The following is a 15,821-nucleotide window of genomic DNA, read 5'->3' as shown; positions in this document are numbered from 1 at the left end:
GAACACAGGTGCTCCAGGGCTTCCGAGGTTATTTTGTCTGTTAATGGACACCTTGCGAAGTACCACTTAAGGAATGAGAATTACAAACTTTTAATTATATTGTAGGGGGAAAAAAGTAGGCTGTTTTCCTGATAGGTCGAGCCATTCATTCAGTAAACCATATTGATATGATTTGTGCCTGATCTTTTCTTTCCTTTGTGGTGATGTTTCTGATTTCGGCTGAAACGTAAGTTGCATGAATTGGCGATGGCCATAGGCCTGAGTTCCCGGGGGAAGCAGAGGCAAACCTCCTTGCCCCAGTCCTTGTCAGCAGAGCCCTTGTTCTACTGCACTCTTCTAAAAATGTAGCCAATACCACTACTGTGGTTAAGCAGAAGACTTTCCATTTTCTCCTTTTAGTTTGGCAATAAACATTTGGCAATCCCAGTCTCTGAGGTTGTTGGATGATGCTCAGTGTTTGAGTTGCCAAATTAATGCAGATCCTGAAAGCTTTGGGGAAGAATTCATTACCCTTTGACAGTTTTTTAGATTTGATGATGCATGCTCTGTGCTTTTCTGAGAGCTTCTCCTTGATTTGGCCAATTTGAATGTTACGGTTAGTCATATCAGCTTCATCTGAGTAGCATCTGGGTCTTAGTGTGTTCACAGGATGATGTTGCTGTAGTCCTTAAAGCAAGAGTCCCTGTGCGTCTTCAAATCCACCTCATCCCACTCGCCCTTGCAAAACAATTGCCAGGGTGATGAATCGCCCTGCACTGGATGAAGGACCAGTGAGGTCATATCTGGATTGTATTCAATGACATTCCCATTTTAACTTTAGGCCAAAGACAGAAAGCTAGCTGTGCATATTTGAGTGTTAATTCAAGAGGCTACCCTAAGGATTCTCATAGACCACCAATATTGGGCCCACAGGCCATTAGAGAACCATATGTAATGGTCTGATTAAAAAGTAAAATGAGTTCATTTGAAAATAAAGATTTTCAAAGGCCCTGGGGAATAGGTATTAGCATAATCAGTTCCCAAGATTGCTACAAGAACTGAATGTGAGCAGGAAGGGGTTTTGGGAATTTTCATCAAGCTACAACAAGGTGTAGGATGGGGAATGGCCCCCAACTGCATGAGCTGAGTAATCTCTTCCTTTGGTAGAAACACTGCTGCTTCCAGCTGTATCCTGGAGTGTGAATTTTTCTGAAGATAAGACAAACTGCAGCGTTCCGGGCAAGATGATGAAACATAATACTGGAGCAGAAAAAAATGAGTTTAGACAAATCAAAAGAATCTGAGCAAAAACTAAGATGGCCATTTAGCTGTTTGATGTTGATAATACACCAATGTTAGATAACTTTACACACAGGTTATCTACTGTGTTTGCAATAGCTCCCTTCACTCCCTGCCCATTATAAAAGCTGATTATAAAAGCTCATTGCGAGAAATGCTGAGAAGCATAAAAAGGAAAACTACCAACACCACTACCCAGGTTAATCATTATTATTATTGGGGGATATATCCTTCCAGGAAGAGAGAGAGAAAACGCGTGTGTGTGTGTGTGTGTGTGTGTGTGTGTGTGTGTGTGTCTTTTAAACAGGATGGGATCCAGACTCAATATTTTGTATCCAGCTTCTTTTTTAAAACAACTGTATTGTATAAGTCACATACCATTAAATTCACCCATTTTAAGTGTACAACTCAATGATTTTGAGTAAGTTTACAGAATTGTGCAACCATCACCACAATCCAGTTTTATAACATTTCCATCTTATAGCCAGTTTCTTTCACTTAGTATGTTGTGAACATTTTTCCACGTCAACACAGCCCTTAATGGTTTCGTGTTGTTCCAGTGTGTGGATGTGTCAGATCAGCATCAAGACTGGTAATTATCTAGGTTTTTTATTTTTTACTTTTCCAATCTTGTACATACATATTTTTGAATCCATCCAAATATTTTTATAAAGTAAATTCTTCCATGTGGGTTTTCTGGATCAAAGACACAATACATTTATAATTTTGATTTATATTGCCAAATTTGCCCTCTGGGAAGGTGGTGCCAGTTTCTGCTCCACCAGCACTACACGTTAACACTGGAGTCATCAGTCTTTTTATTCTTTGCCAATCTGATGAGAGAAAAACATCTTCGTTTCTCCTTAATGAACAAGAAATCACTTAGAGGATCAGTATCTTTCATACATGTATTGATTTGTTTGTGTTTCTTCTTAGTGGAATTGCCTATTTTTCTTTTGAAATGTTAGTCTTTTTCTTTAACCCTTTTTATTATTTTAACCCCTCAAGGTTATTAATACTTATTTTCATATCAATACTTTGATTTTTAAGTTGCAATATTTTCCAAAATTGTCTTTTAGGTTATTCATACTTATTTTCATATCAATACTTTCATTTTTAAGTTGCAATATTTTCCAAAATTGTCTTTTAGCTTTATGTTTTTACTTAAGAATTTTAAGTGTTTTCACCCATCAATTTGTAAAAATATGTATCTACAGACAAAATGTAAATCTCTTCCCATACTTGAAAGTACAAAAAAAAACCCAACAACTTGTCTCCATTTAACAAGCATTTATTATTTTTTAATATATTTCCTTTTTTTTTTTTTTTGAGACAGAGTCTCCCTCTGTCACCCAGGCTGGAGTGCAGTGGCACAATCTTGGCTCACTGCAACCTCCGCCTCCTGGTTTCAAGCAATTCTCATGCCTCAGCCTCCCGAGTAGCTGGGATTACAGGCATGCACCTCTGCCCGGCTAATTTCTGTATTTTTAGTAGAGATGGAGTTTTGCCATATTGGCCAGGCTAATCTCAAATTCCTGACTTCAAGCGATCTGCCCACCTCGACCTCCCAAAGTGCTGGGATTACAGGCATGAACCACCACACTCAGCCTAAAATTGTTTTTTTGTAGAGACTGGGTCTCACTGTGTTGCCCAGGCTGGTCTTGAAATCCTGAGCTCAAGCAATCCGCCCACCTCAGCCTCCCAGAGTATTGATATTACACGTATGAGCCACTGCACCTGGTCAAGCATTTATTATTATTGATATTAATACCAATATTATTACTATGTGCTGTGCACTTGGCCAAGCAGTGGGGGTTAAATGGTGAACAAAACAAAGCAATCCTTGCCCTTGTGCAATTTGCATTCATTCTTTGACTTCAGCTTTCTTAAGACTTACTCAACTCTGGGAATTCAAAATAACTTGCACAGGGTATTTTCAGCAAGCCTACAACATACAGATCTTAACATTTATGAATTCACTAATAAAAGTAGAGAACATTCACTCAACAGGTATTTATTAAGCATCTATGTGTCAGGTACTGTTAATGCTATTGGGGATTGAATGCCAAACAAGGTGGTTCCTGCTGTCGGGAAGCGCAGTTTATTTTAAATTAAGCAATTCTACCATCAAAGTCTAGTGATCCAGTTTTATAAAATGATAAATTGTCATGCTAACTTAGTATTTCTTCTTATCAGTCTTCATTAAACAAAAGATGATCAGCTTCCTACTCACTCAAACTAAGCAGTTAAAATGGGTTTTGGGAAAAGAGAGTTATAATCTAGTTATATAGATTGAAGGAAGCATTTTCTAAAAGATAACTTGAAGAGGGTGTTATCAAATCTTTTAGGTCATCTTTCTGTAAAGACTGAAACACATTTTACCTTGTCTCATAAACTTACATGTTTATAAGTTTATGTAAACAGTATAATGTAATAATGTAACAAATACATACAAAATGTAACAATACATACATAGAGCCTCATCCTTTTTTTTCTTTTAAGAGACAGGGTCTCACTTTGTTGGAGTGAGTGCAGTGGTGCCATCATGGCTCACTGCAACTGCAAACTTCTGGGCTCAAGGGTTCTTCCCACCTCAGCCTCCCGATTAGCTGGGACTACAGGTGCATGCCACCACACCCAGCTAATTTTTTATTTTTTGTAGAGGTGGGGGGGTCTCCCTATGTTGCCCAGGCTGGTCTCGAACTCCTGGGGTCAAGCAATCCCCCTGCCTCAGCCTCCCAAAATGCTGGGATTACAGGTGTGAGCCACTGTGCCCAGCCCTCATTCTTTTTATTTTTATTTTTAGAATGTTGATAGCAAAAACAATAATAAAATAAAAGTCCAAGATGAAAATTCCATCAATGTTCCTTTTTTTAAAAAAAAAGGCATTTTTGACCTTCAGGCCATTTTATGTGGAAAAGACTCAAGTCAACAGAGCTGGATGCTTCTTGAAACCTGGCCTGGCTGCTAGAGGGAGAAGCTGCCATCCTCACTCCAGCCCCAGTCCACTCACTTCCCCAGCAGAGTCTGTGGGAAAACCCCCTGCTCCACATTCACATCTGAAGCAATATGGAAGAAACAAAGGGAGATTCTTTTTTCTTTCTTTCTTTTTTTTCTTTTTTTTGAGATGAGCAACAACTTTCATGTCTCCATTTCACAAGCATTTATTATTTTTAAATATATTTTAATTTTTTTTTTTGAGACGGAGTCTCTCTCTGTCACCCAGGCTGCACTACAGTGGTGTGATCTCAGCTCACTGCAGCCTCCACCTCCTGGATTGAAGGGATTCTCCTGCCTCAGTCTCCTGAGTAGTTGAGATTACAGGCATGTGCCACCATGCCTGGCTAATTTTTTGCATTTTTAGTAGAGATGGGGTTTCACCATGTTGGCCAGGCTGGTCTTGAACTCCTGACCTCGTGATCTGCCCACCTCAGCCTCGCAAAGTGCTGGGATTACAGGCGTGAGCCACCGTGGCCAGGCCAAAAGGGAGATTCTTGCTTTGAAACAAGTTGGGATATCTTATGTAGTCACACTAGCTGCTAATTGTAATATCACACTCATCAGGATCACCAGGCTGAAGAAGGGAAGCTAAATCCTAGGAGCTGTGGTCTCAACAGGAGAATGGGAAGGAGTGGGGTGGCTGGAAACACAAGGGAGCAGAACCGTGTACCGAAGACGCTGGGAAGGATGTGGCAAATGAAAAGTGGGTGACTTCTATCCCTAAAGGCAAAATCTTCAGAATATATAATTAATTTATACAGTTAATAAAATATCTTGGCCAAATGTGATGGCTCACACCTGTAATCCCAGGACTTTGGGAGGCCAAAGCAGGAGGATTGCTTGAGCCCAGGAGTTCAAGACCAGCCTGGGCAACATGGCAAAACCCTGTCTCTACCAAAAAAATTTAAAAATTAAAAATGTCTTGGGATTTGCCTTTGGATTGGTTCTTTATCTTCAGTTAATGATTTTATTTAACCCAATTGTTTTCTTCCAATTTGATTCAGGAATGGAAGATGATATTTTGCTCTTTAGTAATCTGTTTTACTTGGCTGCAACATCTATTTTGGACAGCAGTGGCCACCTGGATTATTATATTTCATCTTCCAGGTTGTTGCTTTTATAGATGAATGGACACAGCTAGCTAGACCTTTGTACATGCTGAATTCCACGCCACTGTGGGGTGCCGGGCATTTGGTTAGCAGCTGTGGCTGCTGCTTGCTACTAAGGTATGAACAAATCATCCCACTGGTAAGCTGAACTCAGGGTGGTCTAATTAAAACAGACGCCACTTGGATACGACTTCACAGGACGTTGGAATGCAGGGGACTGTAGGGGTCATCTAGTCCAACCACCCACACATTTCCAGTGAGGCCTGAAGGAACTAAATCACTTTTGCCCCAGCTTGAAGAGGCAGACACTCCACATGCAAGCCCCAGGATTCTGTTCCTGGTACACTCAAACTTTATTTGGTTGCCTGGCTGGGGCCAGAGAGGAGGACAAGAAGGGTGTCAAAGGGTCATCTCAATAGGGGTGATTCAGGGTGTGCTCCATGATGGTCAGAAGCGCCAGCCACGTCTCCTTGGCCGTGGGGATGATCTGGGAGGCTGGCAGCAGGAAGCCATAGCGCCCAGTGTCCCGGAGCTCAAAGGTGAAGGAGTACTTGATGCCCTGGCTGTAGGTCCAGTCAATAGTGCTTCCACTGGCTTGATCTGGGGCAGGAGTAAAATAGGAGAGGAAGGGTCAATCACTTTGGGAATATTTACATGGGTTGGGTTAACGATCCAACCCTGTCCAAAGCTCTGTGCCTTGTGCAATGCTGAGTGGAGTCAGGGTCTACTAAGGTCTGCTGTTGACCAAGCAGCCTCACTTCCAAGAAACTCCCACTAAAAGGTCTAAGCCAAGAGGTCCAAAGAGGAGACGAGCAATGGTTCCCCTATTCACTGGGGGATGCAAGGAAGTCTGCAATTGCACAAGCCCCTCTGAAAACAGCCTCTGTCCAACAGCCCCTTCAGTGAAGCCCCTAAATATACCAAGTTCCCTGCTTGGGTAACCAGGATTTGTTCCCCTGGGGCTCTGGTCTGTGAGGGGGAAAGTGCAAAGAGCCAGAGTCAAAGCAAAAGCCCCTTGTCTTTCTTTTAGGAGGAAACTTTGCCTGGGAAACTGTAATTAACAGTGGGTAATGAAGCCACTTTTGAATTGGCCCAGGAGAGAGCAGTAGGCTGCATATCAGAATTTAACTTGACAATGTTGAATGAAGCAAAACCTTGACTCAGAGTTGAATCAGTTTCCAAAGAAGGCCTGGAGTCCAAAAGTGAGGTCAACCTTGGATAAGATTGTGACCCGCTTGCCCACCAAGGCCTAGGCACTCAGGCAGGAAGCGTGTGGGGTGTGTACGCAGCCCTGCCCCCTCAGCCCTCTACCCAGGTTTGACCTTCACTTACTTGGAGGCAGCCACACCAGTCTTGTTGTTCCAGCAACATCCCCGGCCAGACCACACTGTAGAGCCTTTGCCTGGAAGGCTCTTCCTAGCTGGGTAGCCTCCTGGCTGCCACCTCCTCCACCCACTTCCTTCAATACTTGCCCAAATGCCACTCTGTCAATGAGGCCCACCCTTCAACCCACCTGCCCCACCTCCACCCCCAGGTGTTCCCGATTCACCTCACCTGGTCTAGTCTTAGTTTTCCTCCCCAGCATTCGTCACCTCACATACTGTATCATTTACTTATCTATGTTCATTGTCGGTCTCCCTGGCTAGAAAGTTCCCTGATCTTTGCTTATTTCATTCATGGCTATATCCCAAGTACATGAAACAGGGCCTGGTGCATAGTAGGTGTTCAATAAACGTTTGTTGAGTTAATTCCATTTTGATTCAGTAATGCTCCTCTCATGGGCACTGCATGAATAAGTAAGCGAGGAATAAATCAGGCCTATTGTCTAATTGAGGGGCACTGGAGGAGAAGTGGTTTTTGTTTTTGTTTGTTTTTTTGAGATGGAGTCTCACTGTGTCGCCCAGGCTGGAGTACAGTGGCGCGCCATCGCCTCACTGCAACCTCCACCTCCCGGGTTCAAGTGATTCTCGTGCCTCAGCCTCCCGAGTAGCTGGGACTACAGGCTCACGCCACCACACACAGCTAATTTTTTGTATTTTTAATAGAGATGGGGTTTCACCATCTTAGCCAGGATGGTCTCTATCTCCTGACCTCGTGATCCACCCACCTCAGCCTCCCAAAGTGCTGGGATTACAGGCATGAGCCACGGTGCCCTGCCCCCGAGAAGTGTTTTTTTAAGTTGAATTTCCTGGTGATCTACAAATCCCAGCAGGACTCTCCACCCCATCCAACCAAGAAACTAGACTTGGCCCCAACACAAGAGGACAAGAGCTGTCAGAGGAATTCACATTTGTCTGAAAGTATCAAAGGAAGCAGAGTTCATGTCAGGAAAAGGGACTGCCCACCCCTCAGAACAGCCCTCAACAGCAGTTGGCAAATCTGGGCGCCCTTGGCTACTTCCTTCCATGAGGGATACTCCCTCGGTCAGGAAGAGCCAGCAGATGTTCCTCGCAGGCCCACCAAGAGACCATATAGCCACTTACAGATTGCCTTGATGATGCTGCCATAGTTGAACTTGGTCCCATAGAGAGAGGCCAGGGCTGTCACAGCAGCCTTGGAAAGCTGATCCTGGACAAAACACCAAGCAAAGCCACCTGTCATGGCCAGGCTCCTGGAACAGCATGTCCAGGGTAGTCTGGGGGCTGGCAGGCGAGCCTAGGAGAAGCACCCTGCAGAAGTGGGCCTCCAGCAGGGAGCACAGAGCCTGCTTAGCCTGGAAGCTCAGCCCGGGAGCCTGTCAGCACAGTTTTCTGGCCCTTCAGGGTGTCCGGCTGGCCTTCCCTGCCCTTCAGTCACATGCACCTCCACATGTGGTGCCTAAGATCGAAGTCTAGCCCTGCCCCTTGCTCTGTCACATTACAGAAGTGACTCCATCACTCCTGTGCCTCGGTTTCCCAGAAAAAATGGTTAGTCCACCCTGCTGGTCTTCCCAAGCCATCAGGGAAGGAAGGGTGTCAGGCACTCTGGAGGTTTCTGTGCCTTAAGCAGGTCTGATGGGGGAAAGCCTGGACCTGTCTGAAGCCACCTTGGGGACGAGAGGGCAAGCCGAGGTCAGTGCCTACCAGCTCAGCCTGGTCAGGGACTGGTTCTGTTTTGTAGCCATAGGGATACATGAGGAGCTGGGAGTAGCTGTGGATGGAGATGAAGGCCTTGATGTTCCCGTGGTCCTTCACAAAGTCCACAATGGACTTGACCTCCACTTCGGAATTGGCAAACTTGCCATGGTAAGTCTCCGAGCAGGGGTTACTGCTGGCTCCGGACACTGTGGGGGGACAGAGGGCATGGCGGTGTGGCTCCTCCAGCTTCTGTGGCTTCTGGAATCCAGTTATTTGCATGGAGTTGGGGGTGAGGTGGGTACGGAAGGGCTCACTCCCACCCCTGGATTCGGGAAAGCCCAGAGGCCTTCTATAACCTGGGGGAGTTGCCCTCCCAGCCTGGTTTGGGCAGAGCTGATGGACACACCCAGGGAGGAAAGATGGGCTCCTCAGTGGAGACCAGTTCTCACAGAGACGTGGCCAAGGAGGCAGGACTTGAGGTTAAGCTAGAAGCCCCCTAGATAGGATTTCAGACCTTAGCCCATTTGCAAGCAACTTGCCTTTTGCAGGCGAGTAACAACCAACTCTCAGAGCACAGCCTCCATCTCCAAGAGCCCTCAGAAGCAGAGCTGCCACCCCCAACCCTCCCCTCACTGCAGGGGCAGGAGAGAGGTGGGGAGCAAGAGCAGTGGTGAGGAGCCATTCCAGGCCGTCCCATCCTTGCTCCCAAGACGCTCTGGGCCTTACATCCAAAGCCGGCGTCCCAGTTCCTGTTGGGGTCCACGCCAATACAGAGGGAGCCTGCTGTGTGGGACCGAGTCTTGCGCCACATGCGATTCTGAGGAAGGAAATGGGATCAGCCACCCCTAGGCACGTGTGATGCTTGTCACAGTGCTGGGTGGGGGATGGTTCAGAGGCTGGAGAGAGCAGAGTGGACTGGGGGGAGGGCTCCCTGGAGGTGGAAGCCCTCAACACAAGTGCCCTGATCGGAAGCTGAGCTGCAGGCACAGCTTGGGATGGGATCCACTCCCAGCTGGTTGTCGGGGAGGAAGATCAGCAGAGGGGGCGTCGGGTGGAAGACAGTGGGGAAGGCCGTAGGATGGCATTTGGCTAGAGGGTTCGAAATGGCGAAGAAGCCGCGAGGTGTCCTCCACCACCTCTGTGGCCCCATGTCATTGGTCAGATGTGTTATTTGCCGTAAAAATAGAAGTAGGACCAGGAATTAAGGTCTGGGACAGTGGGCCTCCACTGGGGACAATCTTGACCCTCCCCTGAGACATTTTGCAATATCTGAAGACATTGTGGTTGTCACCACTGGAGAGAGGGGCTCCTACTGGCATTGAATGGGTGTAAGGTTAGGATGCTAGAAACACCTTGGATGCACAGGACAGCCCCCATGACAAAGAATCATTCACCCCAAATGCCAATCACGCCACTGTTGAGACACCCTCGGCTAGGAGCACAGGTCTGATTGCCCCTCCCTTGACTTCTGGGGGTTGAGATTAGGGGTGAACTACTTGTGCGGCTTAGAAGCCAGAGGCCCATCCCGCTTCCCCCAAGGACAGGAGAAGGCTGGTACCGTGCTGTGGGTGAAGGCAAAGCCATCAGGGTTGGTGACAATCTCCAGGAAGATGTCCAAGGTGTCGAGAATGGCGGTGAAAGCTGCATCCTGCCCGTAGTCTTGAGTGATCTGGGGGGTTACAGGGGCAGAGGGGCAGCGCAGGCTGGACCAGGCATCTGCCAAGCCACAGCAATGGATACCTTTCCCCATGTCCTCTGTGGTCACTGCTTCTGGATGGGCAAAGGGAGGCCCGGGCTTCCGTGGGCGTTGGACACCAATGCCCCACCAGGTGAGAGCCCTCCTTACCTCCCCAGCCTTACCTTCTTTGCAAACCAGACCCCACTGGCCTGGGTGACCCACTCCCGGGAATGGATGCCCGTGTCGATCCAGATGGCTGGACGCTTACTGCCCCCCGTGCTGAACTGGACAGGAGACAGGGGAGTGATCAGAGGCAATTTCACAGCTGAGACCTCATCTTGCTGCCCTGAAGGAGACCCCGACCTGGGCCAGAGACCACCTGCTCTCTGTGTATCTCAGATAGAGGCTCTGCTTGTGGGGCCATCACTCAGGTGGGTGTGGGGCTGGGGGCCGGACAGCAATCCCACAGAGCTTGGCCTCCTGCCCTCAGCCCAAGCTTGGGGTGAATATGACTTGACCAGGCCCCTGGCCCTTCCCCCGTTCTGCTGCTTGGACAGTTCTCTGGGGGAAATCACAAACAAAACACTTAATCTGGGTCAGGCGTGGTGGCTCATGCCTGTAATCCCAGCACTTTGGGAGGCTGAGGTGGGTAGATCACTTGAGCCCAGGAGTTTGAGACCAGCCAGGGCAACATGGTGAAACCCTGTCTCTACTAAAAATATAAAAATTATTGGCCAGGCGCAGTGGCTCATGCCTGTAATCCCAGCACTTTGGGAAGCTGAGGCGGGCAGATCACAAGGTCAGGAGATCGAGACCATCCTGGCTAATACGGTGAAACCCTGTCTCTGCTAAAAATACAAAAAATTAGCCGGGCGTGGTGGCAGGTGCCTGTAATCCCAGCTACTTGGGAGGCTGAGGCAGGGGAATCGCTTGAACCCAGGAGGTGGAGGTTGCAGCGAGCCGAGATCACGTTACTGTGCCACTGTACTCCAGCCTGGGCGACAGAGTGAGACACTGTCTCAAAAAAAAAAAAAAAAAAAAAATTACCCGGGCATGGTAACGCGTGCTTGTAGTCTCAGCTACTCGGGAGGCTGAGGCAGGAGAATCGCTTGAACCCAGGAGGTGGAGGTTGCAGTAAGCCGAGATCATGCCACTGCACTCCAGCCTAGGTGACAGAGCGAGACTCTGTCTCAAGAAAATACTTTATCTGGACTACCCAGACTCTACAATACCTTCCACAATGGACACTTGATTGGAAACAGTGGATCACCTGTCTTTGTGTATGGGCAGGAGTGTACACACCAAGACCAGGGTGGAGACTCAGGCCTTTCCAAATGTCTGCATGGGGAGTCCATTTAACAGCGTGTTCCCTGGGACCGTGATTTCCTCGTGAGAGCCCACACCCATCACGGATGCCACGTGTGGGTCCATTCTCCCGTGTGTATGTCCACATGTGGATGTTACCTTCAGCACGTAAATGGGACGCCCTTCATAAGTGTTGCCAATCTGGATCTTGCTGACAAGGTGCGGGTTCTCCGCCACCAGCAGGTCCAGGAAGTCATAGATCTGAGGTGCGAAAGAAGAGACCACTGGCCTTAATAGCTTCTGGGCACCCAGATGCTTCCCTTAGCAGCTCCACCATCCCAGCCTGCTGCGAGCCCTGCAATGCAATGGAGCTACGACCACACAGGCCACATGGAAACAGAGCAGGCGCTGCGCACACCCAGGCTGGCCCTGGCCTTGGCACTGCCTGGTTCTACCAGCCATGATGAAGAGCTGGTGGCTGCAGGGAGAGGCCGCGAGGGGCGCCCTCACCTCCTCCAGGGTGTGGTAGGTGGCGTAGTTAAAGGTGTCGGTGGAGCGCGCCCGGGACTGGAAGGCGAACATCTGCTCCTGCTCCTCATCCAGCAGCGACTGCACGTCCTCGATCATGGTCTCATAGCTGATGCCGTGGGACTCCAGAAAGATCTTGACCGCCTGGATGCTGGGGAAGGGCACTCGGACGTCGATGGGGGAGCCAGGGTGGGCAGGGCCGCGCCAGAAGTCCAGCTGGGGAGGACAAGAGCTGGCACGGTCACAGTGGGCTGGGGGCACAAGCCAGGACAGTAGGCAGGGACAGGGCCAGCCTGGGAGGGGCTGTTGGTGCCAGTAGTTCTCATATAATTGGGGAATGGGTCAGGGGTAATAGGGCCAGAGAAAGACGGGGAAACCCTGGGGACTGGGTGGAGGTCAGGGGCAGAGTGAGGGGCCTTTGAAACAGCAAGGCAGAGGGAGGAACCGGAAAGGGGCCCGGCACATTGCCCAGGTGCTCAAGGGCAGCAAGACTCTGGAGCGACTTCTAGGGTTGAAGTTGCTTCCTAACAGGGTCAATTCCATGTCTCCTTTTTGGGTGGAGAGAGCCCAGGCACAGTCAGCCGCTGGGGCTGGTGGGGACCTGGGGTGGCCCCAGCTGATACCCTGGGGCCTCAGAGAGCCCTTCTCCCCTCTTCTGACCTGCAGGTGCTCCAGGTCCTCCAGCTCCTTCACCTTCTGTACCTGGGCCTCATCGGCTACAGAGATTCGGAGCACCTGATGCCTGGGCAGAGTGGGAGTGGGGAGTGAGCACCCAAGCCGCACCTGCCCTGGCCACGAGCACTCCCCAGGTGCAGGAGGGAGGCAGCAGCCTGGAATCCCCAGACTGGGCCTCGTCCTCTGGCTGGGCAGGGGACAGCACTGAGGGTCTCAGCAAGGAGAGGCCTGGGATCCCTCACCCCTTCTCTCCCCATCTTTAGAAACTTCTAGACACTGTTACTATCTCAATCCCAGTTTGGACTATTTCTCTGTTCCAAGCCAGCCAGGCCTCCTCCTTTCTCCTCTCCTGAAAACTCCTCAGAGCTCAGATTTCTCCAGGGCTCAGGAGACTGTCTTGGGAGACACAACCTCTTCCCAACCCTGGTTCCTCATCTGCCGGCTGTCCCAGGTGGTGCCAGGCCATCCTCTCTGGCTGTGTTGGCATGTGTCTGGCTCTCTCCTCTACTGGTTGGGGGCTGAGTCCTCCCCATCACCCTCAGAGGGCACCCCTTCCTCTCCACATCCCTACCCCACAAAGTCCTCCTTGCCAAAGACAGCCCCCAACAGGACACTCAACACCAGCAACTCCCGCATGCTGCCACCGGGAGGGAAGGTCAGACTGAGGCCGAGACGGCCCCCTGGCTTTTAAACCCTCCCAGGACCAAGGACTCCTGGCTGCTCCCGAGGTCTGTTCTCCCCCAGCACCTGGGTCCTGTCCCACGGGGAGGCTGGGGTGGGAGTTCTGAGCTCTGACACCCTCTCACCCTCCATGATAAAGTGGCAGGGAACTAGGCAGCTGGAGAGATAAGCCAGAGCTCCACCCCCGACCATCTGGGGCCAGCGGGGCCTGAGGGTCAGCGGGGGCTCGAGGCCTCCTGGAGTCCCAGCCAGGACTCTGCCTGCCCACACCCTAAAGCTGCGGTTGTGTTTGCCCACTAGGTAGCGGAGAAGGAGCCAGGACTCCAAGCAGCCACTCCCGCTGGGGCCTCATTCTAGGCGTCTCCTTGTTCCGTGCTCCTGAGCACCAGCCTTTCATTCCTGTGATCGAGCAAGCGGGGCCTCTGCCCTCTCTCATCCCCAAGGCGGCTTCAGGCAGGCCCAAGCTTTCCCCCATTAGAACTGTGTGAGGCACAGATACCTGCAGAGTGCTGGACACCTCCTCCTCCCACGGACCCTGATGCCTTGGAGAGACCAGCACGGTGGACTAACCTTTTGCATCCATTTGGCCTGTCACCACACCGGCTTTGTCCAGGCTGCCCCGGCCCTGTGCGGGGCACATCCCCCTCTGTGGGACTTCCCAGCCCCCTCCTGCTGGCCTTAGGGTCCTGTGGGAGTCCAGCCCGGGCAGCAGCAGCAGGGTCAGGAGCCCAACCCTTGCCAGCATTTCCCTCCACCCCCACCGCTACAGGGCCCCGAGGTCGGGGTTGCCCTTGGTGGGAACAGTAACCAGATGTCGTCTGAATAGCAAGTGTGGCGGGGGGAGCCAGGGCCAGACCCCTGTGGGGACTGCAGTGTCCAGTAGAAACCGGAACCCACACAGGGGAATTCACTGGGTTCTGGATGCTGATCTCACCCCAGAGACGTCTCCCACAAATCCACCCTCATTCACAGGCTCCCCAGGGCTTCCCCGGCACCATCTAGAGGCTCTGCTCTGTGTCAGGACCTTGACCTTGGGCACTGGTGACAGCCATAGTGCCCGTTCTAGTTTCTATCCACTCCCACTGCCTCCTTACCCTACCCCCTAGCTGGCCAACCCTCCCATGCCAAGGCAGAATGACCCTCTTATATTTACCCACAACTTTCTCCCAAGCCTAACTCTAGGAAGGTGAGAAAGCCCTAAACCCGCTTTTAACAGATGTGGAGCCTGCGCAGAGGCTCCTGCTCTCCCCTGTACAGCCTTGCTGGCCCCACCGGCCCCTGGCAGGGCTCCAGTGCTCCCTGGAGCTTCCTCCGGCTGCCTCCTGGCTCACCTGTCTGCTCCTTCTCTAAATGCTCACCCCTTTGTCGATTTATTCAATCAATACTTATTCTTCTGGGCCAAGTACTGTGCTCCACACGGACACGACACCCAATACAGATGTTCTCTGACCTCAGGAAGCTCACGGTCTAGGTGGGAAGACAGAAGTAACCAACTAACTTGTTGGTTCTCTAACAGGTCCTCCAAGAAGCTGTCACCAATACAGGATTAGATGTGCAAAGGACTTTTGGGGACTGTTCTCCTCCCTGTAAGAGACCTAAACAGCACATTTTCTGTGATGTGGTATGGAAAGTACCATGAGGGCTAAAAGGACACACACTGTGGCACAAAGTCCAGGGAAGACTTTACCAAGAAGGTGACATTTGACCTAGGCCTTTTTTTTTTTTAAGACAAGTTCTTGCTCTGTCACCCAGGCTGGAGAGCAGTGGCACCATCATGGCTCACTGTAGGCTCAACCTCCTGGGCTCAAGCAGTCCTCCCATCTCAGCCTCCCGAGTAGCTGAGACTATAGGTGTGCACCACCACACTTGGATAATTTTAAAATTTTTATTGTAGAGATGGAGTCTCACTATGTTGCTCAGGCTAGTCTCGAACTCCTGGGCTCATGCAACCCGCCCACCTTGGCCTCCCAAAGTGTTGGGATTATAGGCTTGAGCCACCGTGCCCAGCTTAACTTAGGTCTTATGACAGGATTTTGCCAGGTGGGGAAGGGTGTTCATCACACTATTTAGTGCTTGAACACAAACTCACATTGATTTCTTCTTCATTGCTCCTAGAATGTTATTTTTGTCTCTCCACGGAGACTGTAAACTTCCTTAGCTGGGCGTGGTGGCACCGATAGTCCCAGCTACTTGGGAGGCTGGGACGGGAGGATCTCTTGAGCCTGGGAGTCCAAGGCTGCAGTCAGCCGTGACTGCCCCAGGCTGGGCAACAGAGTGAGATCCCATCTCTCTAAAAAGTTAAAAATGAAATTAAAACATTAAAAAAAAATTAAATTACCCCAGGCCAGGAGCCATGTCTTCCCCACTCCTTATCTCCTGGTGCCCCACAGGGTCCTCGGGCTTCTCTACCCTGCTCCCCACGGGGAAGGAAGATTTTGTAGAGTCTTTATTTAGTTTGCATTTTAAAAACAATATTTCTTTTTCTATTCCTAAATATGAAGCTGTCCTATA

At 50.0% G+C, this 15,821-nt stretch overlaps 1 protein-coding gene across 1 annotated transcript; it reads right to left on the bottom strand.

The window, feature by feature from the left end:
* Positions 1–5,702: 5,702 nt before the first annotated feature.
* CPA1 (carboxypeptidase A1) lies at positions 5,703–13,292 on the bottom strand. The gene is made up of 10 exons (XM_054497298.1): positions 13,201–13,292; positions 12,615–12,696; positions 11,937–12,170; positions 11,586–11,687; positions 10,304–10,405; positions 10,002–10,112; positions 9,170–9,260; positions 8,450–8,649; positions 7,871–7,955; positions 5,703–5,987 (listed from the first exon to the last, which is right to left on the bottom strand). Exons 1-10 carry the CDS (start codon positions 13,263–13,265, stop codon positions 5,800–5,802), a joined length of 1,260 nt encoding a protein of 419 aa, XP_054353273.1. The 5' UTR covers positions 13,266–13,292; the 3' UTR covers positions 5,703–5,799.
* Between the last annotated feature and the right edge of the window lie 2,529 nt (positions 13,293–15,821).

The sequence above is a fragment of the Pongo pygmaeus genome, chromosome 6 (genome assembly GCF_028885625.2).
Source record: "Pongo pygmaeus isolate AG05252 chromosome 6, NHGRI_mPonPyg2-v2.0_pri, whole genome shotgun sequence".
Taxonomy (NCBI): domain Eukaryota; kingdom Metazoa; phylum Chordata; class Mammalia; order Primates; family Hominidae; genus Pongo; species Pongo pygmaeus.
The sequence above is the reverse complement of the archived record's forward strand: the minus strand, read 5'-3'. Positions and strand labels throughout refer to the sequence as shown.